The 22,663-nt window shown below is 43.5% G+C and overlaps 1 protein-coding gene across 1 annotated transcript in view; it reads right to left on the bottom strand.

Annotated features, from left to right (window-relative positions):
- Window positions 1-22,663, bottom strand: part of HTT (huntingtin) — a 337,153-nt gene that overhangs the window by 256,982 nt on the left and 57,508 nt on the right. Inside the window, exons 8-10 of the mRNA XM_061584691.1 lie at window positions 20,537-20,715; window positions 19,433-19,637; window positions 7,599-7,646 (exon numbers count right to left, since the gene is read on the bottom strand). Coding sequence (XP_061440675.1) covers window positions 7,599-7,646; window positions 19,433-19,637; window positions 20,537-20,715 — 432 coding nt within the window. The remainder of the gene's footprint in view (window positions 1-7,598; window positions 7,647-19,432; window positions 19,638-20,536; window positions 20,716-22,663) is intronic.

Raw genomic sequence — 22,663 nt, 5'->3', positions numbered from 1 at the left:
GGCAATCCTGGACCTGATCTTAACAGGGACGAATTGGTCACGGGAATTAAAGTGGTCGGTACCTTGGGGGAAAGTGACCACGTAATGCTGGAATTCGTGATTCTGGGGAGAGCCAAAGAAGAATATAGTCAAATATGGACCTTGGATTTCAGGAAAGCCGATTTTAGCAAGCTCAGGGAAATGATGGGCAGGATCCCGTGGCTAGATAGACTAAAGAAAAAAGGAGCCCAAGACGCGTGGGAGTTCATGAAGAACGTATTACAAAAAGTGCAATCACAAACAATTCCAAAGAGGAAGAAAAACAGAAGACATCGGAAAAAGCCAATGTGGCTACACAGAAGACTGGTGGAGGAGGTAAAAATAAAAAAGAGCATGTATAAAGAATGGAAGGAAGGACGCATCACCAAGGAAGAGTACCGACGAGCGGCTCGGGCTTGCAGGAATAGCGTAAGGAAAGCTAAAACCCAGAATGAGCTAAGGCTGGCGAGGAAAGCGAGGAGAACAAAAAGGGGTTTTTCAGATATGTTCGAAGCAAGAGAAAGACCAAGGAAATGGTGGGACTGCTGCTCAATGAGGATGGCAAAATGTTGACAGATAACAAGGAAAAGGCAGAACTGCTCAACACCTATTTTGCCTCCGTTTTCTCCCAAAACGGGAACAGTGTGCAACCTTGCATCGGTAGCAATCTCAGTAAGGGGTCGGGACTGCAGTTCGAGATTGATAAGGAGATAGTCAGGAAATACCTAGTTAACCTAAATGAGTTCAAATCTCCGGGGCCTGATGAACTGCATCCCAGAGTATTGAAGGAACTTGCGGATGTACTCTCGGAACCTCTTGCCATCATCTTTGAGAAATCCTGGAGAACGGGAGAGGTGCCGGAGGATTGGAGACGTGCAAACATCGTCCCGCTCTTTAAAAGGGGTAAAAAAGAAGATCCGAGGAATTACAGGCCGGTCAGTCTGACTTCAATACCGGGAAAGATATTAGAACAGATAATAAAAGAGTCCATTGGCAACTATCTAGATGACAATGCTGTGATTAGTAGGAGCCAGCATGGGTTTGTCAAGAAAAAATCCTGTCAAACTAATCTCATCTCTTTTTTTGATCGGGTCACTAGCTTAATAGATGGTGGAAATGCTGTAGATGTCATCTATCTAGATTTCAGCAAAATGTTTGACAAAGTCCCCCACGACCTTCTGATTAGCAAACTCGTCAAATGCGGACTAGATGGAAATACTGTCAGGTGGATTCACAACTGGTTGGAAAACCGTACTCAAAGCGTGGTCGTCGGTGGCTCTGCTTCGGACTGGAAGGAGGTTTCCAGTGGAGTGCCACAGAGTTCTGTCCTGGGGCCGATACTCTTCAACATTTTTATCAATGACTTAGATGATGGGGTGGAGAGAAGCCTTATGAAGTTTGCGGATGATACGAAACTGGGAGGGATAGCTAACACAATGGAAGACAGGAATAAAATCCAAAGGGACCTGGATACACTAGAAAATTGGGCTGAAATTAATAAAATGACATTCAATAAAGACAAATGCAAGATTCTGCATTTAGGCCACAAAACCAAAATGCACGGGTACAGGATGGGAAATACCCGGCTTAGCAGTAGTGTGTGTGAGAAGGACCTTGGAACTGTAGTGGATTGCAAGTTGAACATGACCCAGCAGTGTGATGCTGCGGCAAAAAAGGCAAACGTGGTTTTAGGCTGCATAAACAGAGCTATAGTTTCCAGGTCGAGGGAAGTAATAGTCCCACTATATTCTGCATTAGTCAGGCCTCATCTGGAACACTGCGTTCAGTTCTGGGTGCCTCATTTTAAGAAAGATATAGACAAGTTAGAGCAGGTTCAGAAGAGGGCGACGAGGATGATAGCCGGTATGAAGAACAAGTCTTATGAGGAAAGGTTGAAGGAACTTGGCATGTTCAGTCTGGTGAAGAGAAGGCTGAGGGGTGACATGATTGCACTCTTTAAGTACCTGAAGGGCTGTCACATAGAGGAGGGTACAGATTTGTTCTCTGCTGCCCCAGAGGGTAGGACTAGGTCTAATGGTTTTAAGTTGCAGGAGCGTAGATTCAGACTGGATATTAGAAGGAACTTCTTGACAGTAAAGGCAGTTCGGCAATGGAACCGACTGCCTACGGAGGGGGTGGGATCCCCTTCGCTGGATGTCTTCAAGCAGAGGCTGGGCTCTAGCTGTGGATTTCCTGCTGTGAGCAGGGGGTTGGACTCGATGGCCTACAAGGCCCCTTCCAACTCTATGATTCTATGATGCTATGATTTGAGGATGAGACTGGAGGACAGCCTGCAGAGGAAGAATTACAGGACACCCCACGCTACAGCTAGCAAGAGGCTGAAATTCAGTAAAGCAGAGGCAATGAAACCACGCCCCACAACAAGAAAAAGAAAAGAGTAGTAGCAGTAGTAGACTCCCGGTTGTGTGGGGTTGAAACCCAAGTATGCCGAGTAGATCCAAGGACTTGCCAGGAATGCTGCCTCCCTAGAAGACCTATTAGAGATGAGATGGAAGGGTTGCCATCACTCATAAAGCCCACTGACACATATCCCTTTCTTCTCATCCATATGGGAATGAATGATACTGCCAAGCAGAGCTATGAAAAAATGACATAAGACTTTATTATTATTTATTTATTACATTTCTACCCCACCTTTCTCTTCATGATAGAAACCCAAGGAGGCTTACATATGGTTCCCAGACAGTCTCCCCTCCAGGCACTGACCAGACCTGACCCTGCTTAGCTTCAGCAGGGTGCTGGCCTGATGTGCCTTCAGACCATAGCCTGGGACCTTCAGACTTGAAGCTCTCAGAAGGAAACTCAAGGAATTGGGGGCCCAGATAGTTTTCTCATCCATTTCCAGTACTTACAAGAGTAGAAAGGGAAAGAAAGTACTCCAAGTGAATGACCAGCTACAAAGGTGGTGCAGACATGAGAGATTTGGATTATGGGACCAAGGGATACACTTCCTGGAAGATGGACTGCTGGCAACTAATGGGTTGCAGCTCACCAGGACTGGGAAGAATGTGTTTGGCCATAGCATGGAGAACTACATCAGGAGAGCTTTAAACTGAATCCTAAGGGGGAGGGATGCATAAACTTGGAGGTAATGACTGATGAAGACTTATGCACAGTAACAGGAACTGAGAGAATGGCTCTAACGGGGCCCAGTAATAGTCTTCATAATAATGCAAGAAGGAAGCTAGGCCATAGATCACATGGTCTTCAATGTCTGTATACTAATGCCCAGAGTGGGAAACAGACAGGATGAACTTGAATTGTTAACACAGGAGGGTAAATACAAGTTGATAGGTATAACTGAAACTTGGTGGGATGACTCCAATGACTAAAATACAGCAACTGAAGGAATAGAAAGGGAGGCAGAGTTGCCCAATATGTTAAAAATATTTATTCTTGCACAGAAATAGAGGAGAATGAGCTTGGTAGCTCCACCGAGAGTATCTGGATTTAAATAAGTGAAGAAATGAATAAAAGGAACATGGTGGTTGGAGTCTACTACCGACCACTCACTCAAGGAGAAGACAAGGATGAAACTTTTGAAAAGCAAATTGCCAATGTTTCGAGGAGGCATGATGTAGTAGTAATGGGGGACTTCAATTACCCTGATACCTGTTGGGAGTCAAATTCTGGCAAACTCCAAGAAATTCCTGACTTGTGTTGGAGATAACTTTCTCCTACAGAAAGTGGAGGAAGCAACTAGAAGATCAACTATCCTTGATTTGATTTTAACCAATAGAGATGATGAAATGGCAGTTATGGTAACTCTGGAGGAAAGTGACAACACTATACTTGAGTTACTGGTTTTAAAGGAAGCAAAAGCTGAGAGTAGCCACCCAGGACTTCAAGAAAGCCAATTTTAATAAACTCAGAACAATGGTAAGTAAGGTTCCATGGCAAGCAACCATAATGAGAAAAGGAGTCCAAGATTGGTGGGAGTTTCTAAAAGAGGAAATTCTAAAGGCATAATGGCAAACAATTCCAACAAGGAAAAAAGATGGAAGACAGCAGAAGAAGCCAATGCGGCTTCACTAAAAGCTTAGAGACAACCTGAAAATAAAAAAGACACATACAGCAAGTGGAAGAAAGGCCACGCCACAAAGTAAGAGTACAGACAGGTATCATGGAACTGCAGAGATGGCGTCGGGAAGGCTAAAGCTGAGAATGAGCTGATGTTAGCAAAATATTCTAAAAGCAACGAAGGAGCTTTCTTCAGGTACATCCATAGGAAAAAACGAGAAAAGAAATGGTAGTACAGCTATTCAAAGAGGATGGCAAAATGATAACAGATGACAAAAGGGCTCGATTCCCACTTTGGCTCAAACTTCTCCCCAAAAAGGGTCCATGACCCCTCCTGGCAAATGTGAAGTTGAAAAGGCAGGATTGGAGCTTGAGAATGATAGACAAATGGTCAAGGAATACCTAATCATTCTGAGCAACCAAATCTGCAGGGCCCAATGAACTGCATCCTAGAGTATTGAAGGAACTGGCTGAGAAACTCTCAGAGCCAGTCTATTATCTTTACAAAATCGTGGAGGATGGGTGAACTGCCAGGTGACTGGAGAAAGGTTAATATTGTCTCTATCTTCAAAAAGGGCAAAAAGGAGGAACCTGGGAACTACAGACTAGTCAGCCTGACATCAATCCCTGGGGAAATTCTGGAGCTGACAATAAAGCAGACACTCTGTAAGCACCTTGAAAATAATGCAGTGATTTCTAGAAGCCAACATGGATTTATCAAGAATAAATCCTGCCAGACTAATCTTATCTCATTTTTTGATCAGGTAACCTCTCTGGTAAACTGTGGGAACACTATGGACATAATATATTTTGATTTCAGCAAAGTTTTTGACAACGTGCCCCAGCTAGCTAAATATGGGATGGATCCACAGTTGGCTACAGAACTGAACTCAAAGAGTGCTTATCAATTGTTCCTTCTCAAACTGCCAGCGAGATAACAAGCAGGGTACCACAGGGCTCAGTCCTGGGCCCAGTGCTCTTCAACATTTTTATTAATGACTTGAATGAGGAGGTGCAGGGAATGCTTATCAAATTTGCAAATGATGCAAAATTGTGAGCTAATACCCTGGAAGACAGAAACAAATTTCAAACGGATCTTAATAGGCTGGAGCGTTGGGCTGAAAACAACAGAATGAAATTTCACATGGGTAAGTGCAAGGTTCTACACCTAGGAAAAAGAAACCAAATGCACAGTGATAAGATGGGGAATAGTTGGCTCAGCAATACTTCATGGGAGAAGGATCTAGTAATTGTTATTGATCACAAGCTGAATATGAACCAACAGTGCAATGTGGCTGCAAAAAAGGCAAATGCTATTTTAGGCTGCATTAACAGAAGTATAGTTTCCAAATCATGTAAAGTATTAGTTCCCCTCTATTCGGCACTTGTTAGGCCTCATCTTGAGTACTGCATCCAGTTCTGGACACCACACTGTAAGAAGGATGCAGACAAACTGGAACAGGTTTAGAGGAGGGCAACAAGGATGATCAGGGGACTGGAAACAAAGCCCTATGAGGAGAGGCTAAAAGATATAGGCATGTTTAGCCTTGTGAAGTAAAGACTGCTGGGAAATATGATAGCACTCTTCAAGTACTTGAAAGGTTGCCACACAGAGGAAGGCCATATCTTTTCTCGATCATCCCAGAGTGAAGGATACAGAATAATGGGCTCAAGTTACAGGAAGCCAGATTTCAGCTGAACATCCTGTTACGAGTGGTACGACAATGGAACCAATTACTGAGGGAGGTGTTGGGCTCTCCAACACTGAAGACGTTCAAGAGGCAGCTAGACAGCCACCTATCAGGTATGCTTTAATTTGGATTCCTTGCGACACATCCTCTCGCCCCTTGCCTTTCTTGGCTTATTAAAGCTTGCTGAGAGGCTTTGACTGAGTGGATCCAGAGTATATCAAAGCATCATTGTGGAAGGGAGTGGTCCCAGCTGCCCTGAAAATGCCTACCTTGGACCCACTGGTTTGTAACAACTACCACCCCGTCGCAAAGACCCCCTTTTTTACAGAAGGTGATGGTGCAGCAATTGCAAGTATTCTTGGATGAAACAGATTGTCTTGACCCATTCCTACCTGGGTTCAGGCCTGGTAATGGGACTGAATCAGCCTTGGTCGCCCTGATGGATGACCTTTATTGGGAGAAAGACAGGGGAAGTGCTACCCTGTTATTCTTACTTGATCTCTTGGCGGCTTTTGATACTATTGATCACGGTATCCTTCTAACTTAGTGAGATGGGTATCAGAGGTATTGTTTTACAGTGGTTCCATTCCTACCTCCATGGTCGTTTTCAGACAGCTGCACTGGGTGATTGTCTTTCGGCCCCCTGCAGTTGTGCTCTGGGGTGCCGCAGTATATCATCCTGTTTAACATCTATATGAAGCCCTTGGGAGCAGTCAACAAGAGATTTAGGGTGAGGTGACAACAGTACACTGATGATACCCAGCTCTATTTTTCTGTAACATCTGAATCAGGAACGGCCATGCAAGCCCTGGACAGCTGCCTGGACCTAGTGGTGGGCTGGATGAGGGCCAATAAACTGACTCTGAATCCTAGCAAGATGGAAGTGCTGTAGATTGGTGGTTCCCAAGGTCAGATAATTGGTCAGTTGCCAGCTTTGGATGGGGTCATACTCCCTCTGAAAGAGCAAGCCCATAGTCTGGGATGCTCCTGGCTCCATCTTTGTCACTAGAGGCCCAGGTGACCTCAGTGGCTTGGAGAACCTTTTACCAGCTTCGGCTGGTAATACAACTGCAGCCATTTCTGGACCAGGATAGCATGACCACTGTTGTCCATGCACTGGTAACCTCCAGGCTGGATTACTGTAATGTGCTTTATGTGGGGCTGCCCACAAATTGGATTGAAATGTAGACAAGCAGAACTCTGCTTGTGCTATGGGACTTTGCTTCTTCTCCCCCCCCCGCCTTCTGTACACAAACCCCAAAAGCAACTCTTCAGGTTCACAAGACTCTTTGGATGGCATGAAATGGGGCACAGGAGGCAGCAGTGGTGGTGGGGAAATTATAAGAATTCAGTGGAGCTGCCTTGTGCAAGCAGAAGTACTTTGCTGCTTATGCAAGTGACCCCTGGATCCAAGCCGTCATACATGTTGTGATAGTACGACAACATATATATGAAGAGGTGTCTAACATGTGGAATACATAAGCATGCACTACACAAATACCACAGAAGCCGAGAAGAAACTGAACAAAAAAATCTTAAAAGTAGGCTGTAAAAAAACAGCTTTGACTTTCATTCAAAAGAAGGTATGATAGTCAAAAGGTTTCAAAGGCAAATCAAACATTTAGCAAAGCCATATGCAATTTTGACAACAGCAAAAAAACACGAAATTAAAAATATGGAAAACTAAATTTGTTTTGATCAACATATGCTAAAAAAATGTGTTAGTGACAATTGTGTAATTAAAGAAGAGCCAGTTAAGAGACATTAACGGAAACCAGTATTTATCAACTCTAATAAATGGAAAGGGTGGAAAATGTAAAGCCAGAGATTGATTTCACATATAATCACCTTTTTGTTTTCTGGAAAAAACAGGGCTGCATGAAGACCCCCCTCCAGCTGCAAAATTACAGAAAGTAACAAATCAAAGCATAGATAAGAGTGACCATCAAGACGGAATTTCAGTAGCCTCTGAGCAATCAAGTAACAGTAAATTTGTTGTTAGCCGCAGTTGAGAATAATGCTATAAAATGTTTTATACAGTCAGCAGCAAACTTTACTAGATATTGGTTATGTTTCTAATCACATGCGAACAAATAAGCCCTGCATCATCTTTAAATGTTACAATCAAAAACAAAAATCTTGATAAAATATAAGCAATTAAAGAGAAATAAAGGTAACCTTCCAAGAAAACTAGAATTCACCATTTATTCTAATTCAGTGTAGCTCCAATATTAGTGAGGACACCAACACCTAACAAAAAACACAAAAAGACTTTTGTGGTACCTTAAAGGCTAATAGGTTTATAATGTCATAATTTATCGTAGTTTTTAAGGAAGCCTTTTAGTGTTACTAAAATGGCTCTCCCTCTATACTTTAATTCTTAAATGTATCCAGAAAGGAACAGTGGGCACTTACCATGAACATTCCTTCTGATTTGGTGTGATGGGAATATCCAATAAGGTGGGTTGTCTACTCTTACTGCCCAGGAAAGAGAGGGAGCACGTGACCTAGAACGATTACTTTTAGGCCTTGTCTGACTCTTCCCCAGTTCAATCCCACAGCCAACTATGAGAGCAAAACTGAGAAAACATAAGAACCAACCAAGGGAAGGGGGGTAAAAGGAAGACAGGACTGGACTCCCATTAGGCAGGGACCCAACACAGGCTAGAAGACAATGCTGCAAGAAACTTGGGGGCCCTAATCATCTAGCTGCCGGATGCTTGCTGTCAGGTACTGGTGAGCCTAGGGTGCAGCTTGGATGCCTCCAGAAGGAATCTTTATGGTAAATGTGTTCCTTTCTCATTTTAGGGTGCAAAAAGTACCCAATAATGTAGGATATGTAGAAGTTAACCTGCTCACAAGAGAGCTAAACTGATTAGCAGGGGTCATTGCTAGGAGAGACAGAATGTGCTGTAGCACTCTTAGCGTCTGATGAATGTGGTAGGTGACTTCCAAGTGGTGGCCCTGTATTTCCTTTGAGAGGTATATTAGTGGGGAAAGCTGCTGAGATAGCTGTCATTCTAGTAGAGCATGTGATGACATTCTGAGGTTGAGGAAGATGTTGTGTCTCATATGCCATGACAATATATGCTTTAAGGCCACGGCTGAGCTAGGGCCTTTCTTCCCAAAGAAGTGGGATGACAAGGGACAAAAAGTATCACTCTGTCTAAAGAGTTTGTGTGCTTGATGTAGGGTTGAAGCATCCTGCTCACGTCCCTCTTGTGTCGTCTCCAAGGGCTGAGGTGTTTGGGGACAAAAGGAAAGTCAAATAAGGTCTTCAATCCTGTGAGAAATTGAATTAACTTTTAGTATGAAAGCTGGATGAATGCGCAGAATGACTCTGTCCTAATAGAAAATATAGAAGTGGTCTTTTGTTGAATCAGAGTTGGAAGGGGGTGTAAGGCCATCGAATCCAACTCCCTGGTCAGCTCCTGCTCAACCCCACGAGACAGCTCACAGCTCTGAAATCCTTTGAAATCCTTGAGATAATGGCTACTAGTAAGGCCATTTCCTTTACAGGATCCATGGGGGGAGGGAAATACATGCATCATAGGACTGCTGAGTAGTGATACACCTTTTAGGAAACACTTTAGCTGAGGGTATGCCCCACGTTTTATGTTCTTTTCTGGAAAGCATATACTGCCCAGAGCTCCCTGCAATGTAAATGGCCTGCACTGACCAGCAGTTGCTCCCCAAGGTTTTCAGACAGGAGTCTTTCCTAACCCCACCTGGATGCCAGAAACTGAACCTTTTTGGGATGAGGACTAGCAAAATATTAAAGAGCATCTAAAGTGGCATCCACAATAAAGATGCCATAGCCAATTGTTGTTATTATTTCAATGTATTATTCACTTGACACACAGAAATCTCCAAGCAACTTACAAATTTTAAAAGTATAAAGGATGGCTCCATGTGCCAGATCCTTATTAGGAACACCTTTCCAGGTTAAATTTGACAGGTGGGCAGGACCACCCACCTGCAAATCTCATGACTGTCAAGAATAGCTAACTTTGAGTAAGGTTGGTCAAGCTAAAATGGTTCAACCAGAGGGAATTCTGGGAGCTTGTTGGTCCCTGGGATACTCTGCTGGAGACGTCTAAGGCTTCAGTGCCAGACAGGCAATTTACAAGTGTCAAGAAGATGCAACTGCACCTTATGTATTACCTCTTATCTGCTTCCTAAGATCTAAGTCAGGGAGAGTGGGTACTGCCGATCAGGAACCGCTGGGTGGGACTTTCTAGTCCCCCTTATCTTCAAAGAAGGTGATCACAGAAGGGGCGCCTAGGATGCCGAATTGTCCCCCCTCCCTGTTGCCAGCAAAACTCAATAAAAATAAAGGGTGATCCTTCAGTTATTTGTTCCCGTTCCCTAATTCCATCTACTTGGACCTGCCTGGCTATGAGTATAGATAGGTTTAGGTCTGTTATTTTCTATTGTCTGTTTGAATCTCTCACTATTGTTATGCCAATGTATCTCTTGTAGCCTGGTTGAGGGCAATTTGCTTTTAAGGAAACAGATGCTCCTCTCTTTCTGTATGTACCTTTCTTTTCTTTTAAATAAACTACCATTTTATTAATAGTGTGTATTGCTTGGCACTAATGATTCTAAATTCAGCCTCTGATCGCTGGACACTACTGACTACTGTTGATTAGGTGGGTTAAGGCCCTAGAGCAGAGGGCGTAACAATAGGTCTGCTCTAGGATTTCAGTTAGCACTCTGAGGTCCCCTACCACAGAGTAAGGAGCTAAGAAAGGGGTGGTGGCAGTTTCTACCGTAAAACTAATCCTGAAAGAGGGAGAGTTTGCCTGGAAAGCAGTAACCCAAAGGAATTGGGACTGTTCTTAGAAGCAAAGAACCCACTTGGGGCGCTGAGGTCAAGGTACCCCAGGGGGACAGTCTTTGACAATGACATCATTAAAACATCACATGACTAACAGATCTGTGAGCAAGCCACCTCTTAAAATCCCTTACACAAGGTTTTAAGCACTGGGCAGCCAGTTGATTGGCAGATGCTTGGGAACCCACAGTGGCTTCAAAGCCCTTTTGCTGTTTGCTCAAACTGGCAGGAGGAGGAGAAAGAAGCCTGTACCATGCAGGCTCCTTCCTCTCCCCTACCCCCTGCTGCCACTATTGGTCCACTCACTTATTTAAAGGATAAGTGGAGTGTTGCTGCAAGGAGCAGGTGGATGGGTTTTGGGGGAAATGGCCTGGTGGATCAAACTGGACCCCCTGGCAGGCTAAGATTGGCTTGCATAAGATCATAAGAAGAGCCTGCTGGATCAGGCCAGTGGCCCATCTAGTCCAGCATCCTGTTCTCACAGTGGCCAACCAGGTGCCTGGGGGAAGCCCGCAAGCAGGACCTGAATGCAAGAACACTCTCCCCTCCTGAGGCTTCCGGCAACTGGTTTTCAGAAGCATGCTGCCTCTGACTAGGGTGGCAGAGCACAACCATCACGGCTAGTAGCCATTGATAGCCCTGTCCTCCATGAATTGGTCTAATCTTCTTTTAAAGCCGTCCAAGCTGGTGGCCATTACTGCATCTTGTGGGAGCAAATTCCATAGTTTAACTATGCGCTGAGTAAAGAAGTACTTCCTTTTGTCTGTCCTGAATCTTCCAACATTCAGCTTCTTTGAATGTCCACGAGTTCTAGTATTATGAGAGAGGGAGAAGAACTTTTCTCTATCCACTTTCTCAATGCCATGCATAATTTTATACACTTCTATCATGTCTCCTCTGACCCGCCTTTTCTCTAAACTAAAAAGCCCCAAATGCTGCAACCTTTCCTCGTAAGGGAGTCGCTCCATCCCCTTGATCATTCTGGTTGCCCTCTTCTGAACCTTTTCCAACTCTATAACATCCTTTTTGAGATGAGGTGACCAGAACTGTACACAGTATTCCAAATGCGGCCGCACCATAGATTTATACAACGGCATTATGATATCGGCTGTTTTATTTTCAATACCTTTCCTAATTATCGCTAACATGGAATTTGCCTTTTTCACAGATGCCACACACTGGGTCAACATTTTCATCGTGCTGTCCACTACAACCCCGAGGTCTCTCTCCTGGTCAGTCACCGCCAGCTCAGACCCCATGAGCGTATATGTGAAATTAAGATTTTTTGCTCCAATATGCATAATTTTACACTTGTTTATATTGAATTGCATTTGCCATTTTTCCGCCCATTCACTCAGTTTGGAGAGGTCTTTTTGGAGCTCTTCGCAATCCCTTTTTGTTTTAACAACCCTGAACAATTTAGTGTCGTCAGCAAACTTGGCCACTTCACTGCTCACTCCTAATTCTAGGTCATTAATGAACAAGTTGAAAAGTACAGGTCCCAATACCGATCCTTGAGGGACTCCACTTTCTACAGCCCTCCATTGGGAGAACTGTCCGTTTATTCCTACTCTCTGCTTTCTGCTTCTTAACCAATTCCTTATCCACAAGAGGACCTCTCCTCTTATTCCATGACTGCTAAGCTTCCTCAGAAGTCTTTGGTGAGGTACCTTGTCAAACGCTTTTTGAAAGTCTAAGTACACTATGTCCACTGGATCACCTCTATCTATATGCTTGTTGACACTCTCAAAGAATTCTAGTAGGTTACTGAGTCAGGACTTTCCCTTGCAGAAGCCATGCTGGCTCTGCTTCAGCAAGGCTTGTTCTTCTATGTGCTTAGTTAATCTAGCTTTAATAATACTTTCTACCAGTTTTCCAGGGACAGAAGTTAAGCTAACTGGCCTGTAATTTCCGGGATCCCCTCTGGATCCCTTTTTGAAGATTGGCGTTACATTTGCCACTTTCCAGTCCTCAGGCACGGAGGAGGACCCGAGGGACAAGTTACATATTTTAGTTAGCAGATCAGCAATTTCACATCTGAGTTCTTTGAGAACTCTCGGGTGGATGCCATCCGGGCCCGGTGATTTGTCAGTTTTTATATTGTCCATTAAGCCTAGAACTTCCTCTCTCGTTACCACTATTTGTCTCAGTTCCTCAGAACCCCTTCCTGCAAATGTTAGTTCAGGTTCAGGGATCTGCCCTATATCTTCCACTGTGAAGACAGATGCAAAGAATTCATTTAGCTTCTCTGCAATCTCCTTATCGTTCTTTAGTACACCTTTGACTCCCTTATCATCCAAGGGTCCAATCACCTCCCTAGATGGTCTCCTGCTTTGAATGTATTTATAGAATTTTTTGTTGTTGGTTTTTATGTTCTTAGCAATGTGCTCCTCAAATTCTTTTTTAGCATCCCTTATTGTCTTCTTGCCTTTCTTTTGCCAGAGTTTGTGTTCCTTTTCATTCGGACAAGACTTCCATTTTCTGAAGGAAGACTTTTGCCTCTAAGAGCTTCCTTGACTTTGCTCGTTAACCATGCTGGCATCTTCTTGGCCCTGGCGGTACCTTTTCTGATCTGCGGTATGCACTCCAGTTGAGCTTCTAATATAGTGTTTTTAAACAACTTCCAAGCATTTTCGAGTGATGTGACCCTCTGGACTTTGTTTTTCAGCTTTCTTTTTACCAATCCCCTCATTTTTGTGAAGTTTCCTCTTTTGAAGTCAAATGTGACCGTGTTGGATTTTCTTGGCAATTGGCCAGTTACATGTATGTTTAATTTAATAGCACTGTGGTCACTGCTCCCAATCGGTTCAACAACACTTACATCTCGCACCAGGTCCCGGTCCCCACTGAGGATTAAGTCTAGGGTTGCCATCCCTCTGGTCGGTTCCATGACCAACTGGTCTAGGGAATAGTCATTTAGAATATCTAGAAACTTTGCTTCTTTGTCATGACTGAAACACATATGCAGCCAGTCTATGTCCGGGTAGTTGAAGTCACCCATTACTACCACATTTCCTAATTTGGATGCTTCCTCAATTTCATATCTCATCTCAAGGTCTCCCTGAGCATTTTGATCAGGGGGACGATAGATCGTTCCCAGTATTAAATCCCTCCTGGGGCATGGTATCACCACCCACAACGATTCTGTGGAGGAGGATGCCTCTTTTGGGGTTTCGAGCTTGCTGGATTCAATGCCTTCTTTCACGTATAGAGCAACTCCGCCACCAGTATGTCCTGCCCTGTCCTTCCGATATAGTTTATATACAGGGATAACCGTATCCCACTGGTTTTCTCCATTCCACCAGGTCTCCGTTATGCTCACTATATCAATGCTCTCCTCTAAGACCAAGCACTCCAGTTCTGCTATAAAAACAACCCAACAAAACAGCAAGAAAACCATATCATCACTAGATAGCAAAATCATTATCATAATCTCTCAAACACCTGTAAGCAAATGTATTCATCTGGAATTAGAAGGATGCTGATAATGGCACCAAACAGGCCTCATTGGTGTGTTTTCTGGACTCTTACCAGAAAAAAAGATCATACACAAAGTCTGGGAAGCAGCTGTATTAAGGAGAGCGACACTAGCTGGCAGGCTGCAGAGAGATAATGGAGTTACCATCATGTTCCACTGCCATCCAGTGATCTCAATCGGACACAGCCAAGATTCCCTCCTTCCAAAATGGCACTGTGCTATCATGCTAAGGTAAAGGATCTAATAGCTAAAAAATCTGTTAAGAAGGTCCCACACATACCGAATTCTCCCTCCATGTCACCTGTAGTGAAAGGAATAGCTTTGCCGTGCCCCCTCTACGGTTGTTGGCTTAGTGCAGGAGTTGCCAACCTTTTTGTAGAAGGGGGCACATTTCAAATTTTGAGAGTGCTGAGGGCGGCACTCACAAAATGGCTGTCATAGGGGCATGACACAAAATTAGAGAAAGTATCATAATTACTGCTTTCCCCGACCCACCCCAGACAACCTCATGTCTACCATGGGAAGTCCACTATGTTCTGCTCATCCTGATTGTGGAGATACAGCTATTGAAGGCACAAGAAGAGTGTTTTCCCCAATTCCAATCCTCAGCTGCCATCCTGTACCCAGTTCATCTCACATAAACTGCTTAAAAGAATAACTGCCCACTTTGCTTCAAAACTTTCTTTCCAGGTAGGCTAGACACTTATTTTTTAAAGCGGAGGTCTTCAGAATTTTCCAGGGGCTATTACACTCTGGCCCCAGGGACATGGTAAAACCATCTGAGGCCCTCTGTAATGAATTTGCTAGGCACTTCCAGGATAAAATCTTTAGCATCCGCCAGGACTTAGACTCCAGTGTTATAGCAGGTGAATCAAGCGAGGTATCCAGAGCACAGCCTTGTCCCGATTTCTTGGATGAGTTTCAGTTGGTGCAGCTTGAGGAGGTTGACAAGGTGCTTGGACAGGTTCGTGGAACCACTTCTGTGCTGGATCTTTGCCCTTCTTGGCTAATAAAAGCTAGCAGGGATGGAACAGCCGGTTGGGCCAGGAAAGTGATTAATTTCTCTCTGTGAGAGGGGGTGGTCCCTGGCGGCCTGAAAGGGGAGGTAGTGAGACCACTCCTGAAGAGGCCCTCCCTGGACATAGAAAATCTTAATAACTATAGGCCGGTAGCAAATGTTCCATTCCTGGGCAAGGTCCTGGAACGAGTGGTTTCAGGCCAGCTCCAGACACTCATGGATGAGACCGATTATCTGGATCCATTTCAGTTGGGTTTCAGGCCTGATTTTGGCACGGAAACAGCCTTGGTCGCCCTGTATGATGACCTTTGTCGGGAGAGAGACAGGGGGAGTGTGACTCTGTTCATTCTCCTTGATCTCTCAGCGGCTTTCGATACCATCGACCATGCTATCCTTCTGGGGAGACTGGCTGAGTTGGGAGTGGGAGGTACTGCATGGCGGTGGTTCCACTCCTACTTGGTAGGTCGCCTCAAGAAGGTGGTGATTGGGGAGCATTACTCAGCACCCTGGACTCTCCAGTATGGGGTTCCGCAGGGGTCGGTTCTGTCCCCCATGCTGTTCAACATCTACATGAAACCGTTGGGTGCGGTCATCCGGAGCTTTGGAGTGCATTGCAATCAGTATGCTGATGACACGCAGCTCTATTTCTCCTTTTCATCTTCTTCAGGTGAGGCTGTCAATATGCTGAACCAGTGCCTGGCTGCAACAATGGACTGGATGAGGGCTAATAAACTGAGGCTCAATCCAGACAAGACTGAGATACTGCTAGTTCTTCTGACCGGATGGTGGATGTCCAGCCTGATCTGGATGGGGTTGCACTCCCCCGGAAGGAGCAGGTTCGTAGCCTGGGGGTTCTCCTAGAATCATCTCTGTCACTTGAGGCTCAGGTAGCCTCAGTGGCACAGCCTTCTACCAACTTCGGTTGGTGGCCCAACTACATCCCTATCTGGACAGGGATAACATGGCTTCAGTTGTCCATCCTCTGGTAACCTCTAAATTAGATTACTGCAATGCACTCTACGTGGGGCTGCCTTTGAAGATGGTTCAGAAATTGCAGCTTGTGCAAAATGCAGCGGCCAGATAGGTAACAGGGACCAGACGGTCCGAACATATAAAACCGATTCTGGCCCACTTGCACTGGCTGCCTTTATGTTTCCGAGCTCGATTCAAAGTGCTGGTAAGTAAGTAAAATTTAATTTTTGTGTCGCCTATCTGGCCGAAGCCACTCTAGGCGACGTACATATTAAAATTAATAAAATACAATTGACCTATAAAGCCTTACACAGCTTGGGAACACAATACCTGATGGAACGCCTCTCCCGATACGAACCCACCCGTACACTACGTTCAAGATCAAAGGCCCTCCTCCAGGTGCCTACTCCAAGGGAAGCTCGGAGGGTGGCAACAAGGGAGAGGGCCTTCTCAGTGGTGGCCCCCAAATTATGGAATGATCTTACTGACGAGGTGTGCCTGGTGCCAACAGTGTTATCTTCTCGGCTCCAGGTCAAGACTTTCCCCTTCTCCTAGGGATTTTAGCATGCGTTCTATATTGTTTTAAATTTTTAAATTGTGTTTTAAATTGTTTTTTAAAAGATCTATTTTAAATTGTATTTGTTTTTAGTTATTGCAAACCACCCAGAGAGCTTCGGCTATGGAGCGGTATACAAGTTTAATAAATAAAAATAAAAATAAAAAATATAGTAAAAACCCAGAGCTCAGAGTCTGGCAACCCCTGGCTTACTAGACAGGCCTGATGGCAGCAATTGCTGGCACGGATGATCTTCAGCTGACAAAGGGGAGTGATCTCTGTCTGCTCCACTGAGGCATGACCCAAAGGGCTGTGAAGACTTGCCATAGGAGGGTCCATAATGGCCAAAGCAAGCTTATTTTTAGGTTTGAAACTTTTGGTGACTTTTTTTTTAATCCAGGTTTGGCCATTTCCCTTGCAGAAGAAGCCACGGGCAGAGAGGGAGAAGAAAGCAGGCAAAGAATTTAGTAGTAGTAGTAGTAGTAGTTACCCAAAGGTCTCCAAGCAACTTACAACACTGTTAAAAAACAAAAGTAAATATATCATACCATAAAACAAAAGAATAGAACAACCACTATCCCCATTTGTTGTTGTTATGTGCCTCCAAGTCGACTACGACTTATGGCGACCTCATGAATCAGTGACCTCCAAGAGCATCTGTCATGAACCACCCTGTTCAGATCTTGTAAGTTCAGGTCTGTGGCTTCCTTTATGGAATCAATCCATCTCGTGTTTGGCCTTCCTCTTTTTCTACTCCTTTCTGTTTTGCCCAGCATTATTGTCTTTTCTAGTGAATCATGTCTTCTCATTATGTGTCCAAAGTATGATAACCTCAGTTTCATCATTTTAGCTTCTAGTGATAGTTCTGGTTTGATTTGTTCTAACACCCAATTATTTATCTTTTTTGCAGCCCATGGTATGCACAAAGCTCTTCTCCAACACATTTCAAATGAGTTCATTTTTCTATTGTCCGCTTTTTTCACTGTCCAATTTTCACATCCATAGAGATTGAAAATACCATGGTCTGAATGATCCTGACTTTAGTGTTCAGTAATACATCTTTACATTTGAGGACCTTTTCTAGTTTCTCACAGCTGCCCTCCCCAGTCCTAGCCTTCTTCTGATTTCTTGACTATTGTCTCCATTTTGGTTAATGATTGTGCCAAGATATTGATAATCCTTGACAAGTTCAATGTCCTCATTGTCAACTGTAAAGTTACATAAATCTTTTGTTGTCATTACTTTAGTCTTTTTGACGTTCAGCTGTAGTCCTGCTTTTGTGCTTTCCTCTTTAACTTTCATCAGCATTCGTTTCAAATCATTACTGGTTTCTGCTAGTAGAATGGTATCGTCTGCATATCTTAAATTATTGATATTTCTCCCTCCAATTTTCACACCTCCTTCTTCTTGGTCCAATCCTGCTTTCTGTATGATATGTTCTGCGTATAGATTAAACAAGTAGGGTGATAAAATACACCCCTGTCTCACACCCTTTCCAATGGGGAACCAATCAGTTTCTCCATATTCTGTCCTTACAGTAGCCTCTTGTGCAGAGTACAGGTTGCACATCAGGACAATCAATCCCCATACAGCCACGGAAAGCTTTGGCAGCACACTAATATAAACATCATCATCTTAGTCTATCAAATGCCTAGGAAAAAAGATAAGTCTTTACCTGGCACCAAAAAGATATCAATGAAGGTGCCAGGCAGACAACACTGGGGAGTGTATTCCATAGATGGGGAGCCACAACTGAAAAGGTTCTCTCCCTTGTCACCACTCTCCAAGGGGGGACCTGGAGAAGGGCCTCAGAAGATCTAAAGATCTGGCTGGGTTCATACTAGGAGAGGCGTTCCAGAAGATAATGGGGTCCTGAGCCATAAAAACTTTATAGGTTAAAACCAGCACTTTGAATTAGGCTGGGAAGCAAACAGGTAGCCAGTGCCAGAATTGGTGTTACGTGATATGTTCGCCGTGAACCCATCAACAATCGGGCAGCTGCATTTTGAACCAATTGAAGCTTCCAAACTGTTTTCAAAGGCAGCTGCATGTAAAGCACATTGCAATAATCCAACCTTGAGGTTACCAGAACATAAGATTATTGCCAGGTTATCCCTCTCCAGATAGGCTCGCAGTTGAGCCACCAGCCTAAGCTGATGGAAAGCACACCATACCACTGAAGCCACCTGTGCCTCAAGGGATAGCAGTGGATCCAGGAGAATGCCCAAACTACGAACGCACTCCTTCAGAGGGAGTGTGACGCCATCTAAAGCAGGCTGCGCACCACACAGCCAGCTAGAGTAACTATCCACCCACAGCATCTCAGTCTTGTCTAGATTAAGATTCAGTTTTTAAGAGGTGAATAAAGAGAGACAGAACCAGAAAAGAGGTTTCAACAAGGTAAGAGTCCAGAAAAAAAATACTGAAGGACGAATAAGAGACAGAAACCAGAGGTACTGTAGCCAAGGGGCAATGTTCCTGGGCAAGGAAAGGAACAAACTGGAGGCATTTATCAGAGTGGATAACATTCTAGGTCACATGTCCCCTGCCTTTTCCTGGGACGTAGGAGGAGAGAACCCACACTACTGGATGCCTCCTTCACACCAAACTCAGAAAAACAGTTTAGATCTTCCAAGTAAAATTATTTAGTATTCTTAACAAATTATGATGTGTGAAGGCACATCTATTATCAAATATTTTAAGTGTTTTTTAAGATTCTGCTCTTTGCTATTGTAAAAACAAAAAACAAATGTTAGCGGAAGGTTTTTTTACAATGATTTCTTATGGACGCTATTCATTTTTGAAAAAAGATATAGCTTACCTATAAATTCTACTATGCTGTCACTGCGGTTTCTGCTGGTAGTCTCATCTTTGGAAACACTGACTTGTGCAATGCCACCAGCACTAGTAAGGGCAAGGAGGAGATTAGGAGGTGGTGTTCTAAGAATCTGCTGTAAAAGCTCTAAAGAGCAAGTCACAACATTGTGGTCCCGGTGCTGCGTATAATGTAGAGTCAATTCATAAACCTAGAATTCAAGGAGGACATTTAGAACAAACATTTGTGTTAATATCCCTGAATGCCTCCTTCCATAAAATGTGTCTTATGTCACATCCTTGTGCTACAAACTCCTTGTGCTGCATCTGATGCCACTTTAAAAGCTGCCAACGGCTAAATGATAGTCAGGTAATTTATATTACTAAGCAAGTGTTGATTTGCTTTTTCATTTGTATTTCAGTTATTTTATTTTTAAAATGTGTCGTTTCACTCAGATGAAAATATACAGAACCACAATGGAAACTTTTCCCATGACTTAGTACAGCTTTATGTTCCTGGGAGCAAATACTAACAACCATTATAGATAAACATTTCAGATTATTTAAAAAATATAGGATAAATCAGAAAATAGTTATTTACTTGTAAGCAAATGAGAGATTGAGAAACAACGTAGTGTAAGTGGGTGTCCACTTATACAATGGGTCTCCTCCTTCCTCTCTTCCCTGCTGCACCCCCCCATGCACCTTTAAATCTGCTCCAGAGGGCTGGTGGTCCACCGGAGCAGATTTTTGGGGCACATGGGGGTGGTGGGAGAGAAACCAGAAATCCTGTTGGGTAAGCAAATTTCTGTTGCCCAAGTATGTGAACATCGCTGCATGCTAGGCCATGGCCAAATCAATTGTTGCCTACTACGGAAATGAAAGAATAAATAATTTTCTAATTCAAGCACAGGAAAATTCAAATAAGAAAAACAGTATTATTATTATTATTTATTACATTTATATACCGCCCCATAGCCGAAGCTCTCTGGGCGGTTTACAGCAATTAAAAACACTTCAAAACCACTATAAAAGTTAAACTGTTTTATAAAATATGAAAAAGACTGGCTTAGAAACTAAGAAAGTTAAACAGCTGCCATTTTATTCCTACCTGTATAAGCTGATCTAAGGAGGGAGAAATCTCCATTTCTTTCCGTATCACACCAAAACTACCTTTAAGACTTGTATCTTTCACCTGCTGCTGCAGTAAAGGTATTAGATACCTTAAAGTGAGCAATACGCCAAGAATTAAGACACTGGGATATTCATTTTCCATGGGAAATAATAAACCTGCAAAGATTATAATCTCAGTTTAAAGAGAGGCATGCATAGTAACAATCCTTTTCAATATCTTACAAGCAAGTTGAATCCTTTTTAATTCACTCTGTGGGTATGCACAGATATAACATTTTCCCTATAATTATCTTCAATTTTCCCTAGACTAATGAAATATTTCAGTTAAGACAAGTCAGATTCCATAAGAACATTAGAATCCTGCTGTATCAAGACCAAAAAAATCAGCATCCTTTTCCCCATAGAATTCCAACAAGGTGCCTATGGGAAGTCCGCAAGCAAAACATGAGATCAACAGCCCTCCTCCACTGTTATCCTCCACCAACTGGTAATCAAGAGACATATTGTCTCTGATCCTGGAGATAATAAATAGCCATCATGGCTATAGCCTTATACTTCTTGAATTTGTGTAATCCCTTTTTAAGCCATTTAATTTGGTGACCATCACCCCAACCAAAGCAAATGCATAGTTTGATTACATGCTGTATGAAGAAGTACTTCTTTTTGGCTATCATAAATCTTCCAACATTCAGGTTCATTGGATGACCCTAGATTCTAGCACTACTACAGGTTGGGAAGATCACAGAATCATAGAATAGTAGAGTTGGAAGCGGCCTACAAGGCCATCGAGTCCAACCCCCTGCTCAATGCAGGAATCCAAATCAAAGCATTCCCGACAGATGGCTGTCCAAATGCCTCTTGATTGCCTCCAGTGTCAGAGAGCCCACTACCTCTCTAGGTAATCGGTTCCATTGTCGTATGGCTTTAACAGGTAAGAAGTTTTTTCTGATGTCCAGTCAAAATCTGGCTTCCTGCAACTTGAGCCCATTATTCCGTGTCCTGCACTCTGGGACGACAGAGAAGAGATCCTGGCCCTCCTCTATGTGACAACCTTTCATGTACTTGAAGAGTACTAGCATATCTCCCCTGTCTTCTCTTCTCCAGGCTAAACATGCCCAGTTCTTTCAGTCTCTCCTCATAGGACTTTGTTTCCAGTCCCCTGATCATCCTTGTTGCCCTCCTCTGAACCTGTTCCAGTTTGTCTGCATCCTCCTTGAAGTGCAGAGACCAGAACTGGGCTCATTCAAGATGAGGCCTAACCAGTGCTGAATAGAGGGGAACTAATACTTCATGTGATTTGGAAACTATACTTCTGTTAATGCAGCCTTATATAGCATATGCCTTTTTTGCAGCCACATCGCACTGTTGGCTCACATTCAGCTTGTGATCAACGACAATTCCTTCTCACATGTTGTATTGCTGAGCCAAGTATCCCCCATCTTATAACTGTGCATTTGGTTTCTTTTTCCTAGAACTTTGCATTTATCCCTGTTGAATTTCATTCTGTTGTTTTCAGCTCAATGCTCCAACCTATCAAGGTCCCTTTGAATTTTCTTTCTGTCTTCCACAGTATTAGCTGTGCCCCCCAATTTTGTATCATCTGCAAATTTTATAAGCATGCTCTGAACTTCCTCATCCAAATAGTTAATAAAAATGTTGAAGAGCACTAGGACCAGGACCGGGCCCTGCGGTACCCCGCTCGTTACTTCCACCCAGTTTGAGAAGGAACCATTGATAAGCAAGGCTGTGGAGTCGGTATGCCAAACCTTCGACTCCAACTCTGACTCCTCTATTTTTCTACTCTCCGACTCCGACTCGACCCAAAATTGCTTCCAACTCCACAGCCCTAGAAAGGGCTGTAAATGTCTTCTTAAATTGGAAGCTCTCATAGGAGCATTTTTATCGCTGCCTGAATTTGTGCTGATCTTGGCATCACAACATTTGTCTTCATCTGGGTCCTGTGTCATACACTGACACACAAAATGTTTTCCATCTTGAGTTATGGTGAAATGCTCGACTACAGCTGACTTCATGGGAAGCTTCTTTTTGAACTTTGAATTTATATTTTTAAAAAATTGTCAATCAAAATTTATTTTGAAGCCAG

The sequence above is a fragment of the Rhineura floridana genome, chromosome 9 (genome assembly GCF_030035675.1).
Source record: "Rhineura floridana isolate rRhiFlo1 chromosome 9, rRhiFlo1.hap2, whole genome shotgun sequence".
NCBI lineage: Eukaryota > Metazoa > Chordata > Lepidosauria > Squamata > Rhineuridae > Rhineura > Rhineura floridana.
This window is presented reverse-complemented; position numbering and strand designations above follow the sequence as displayed.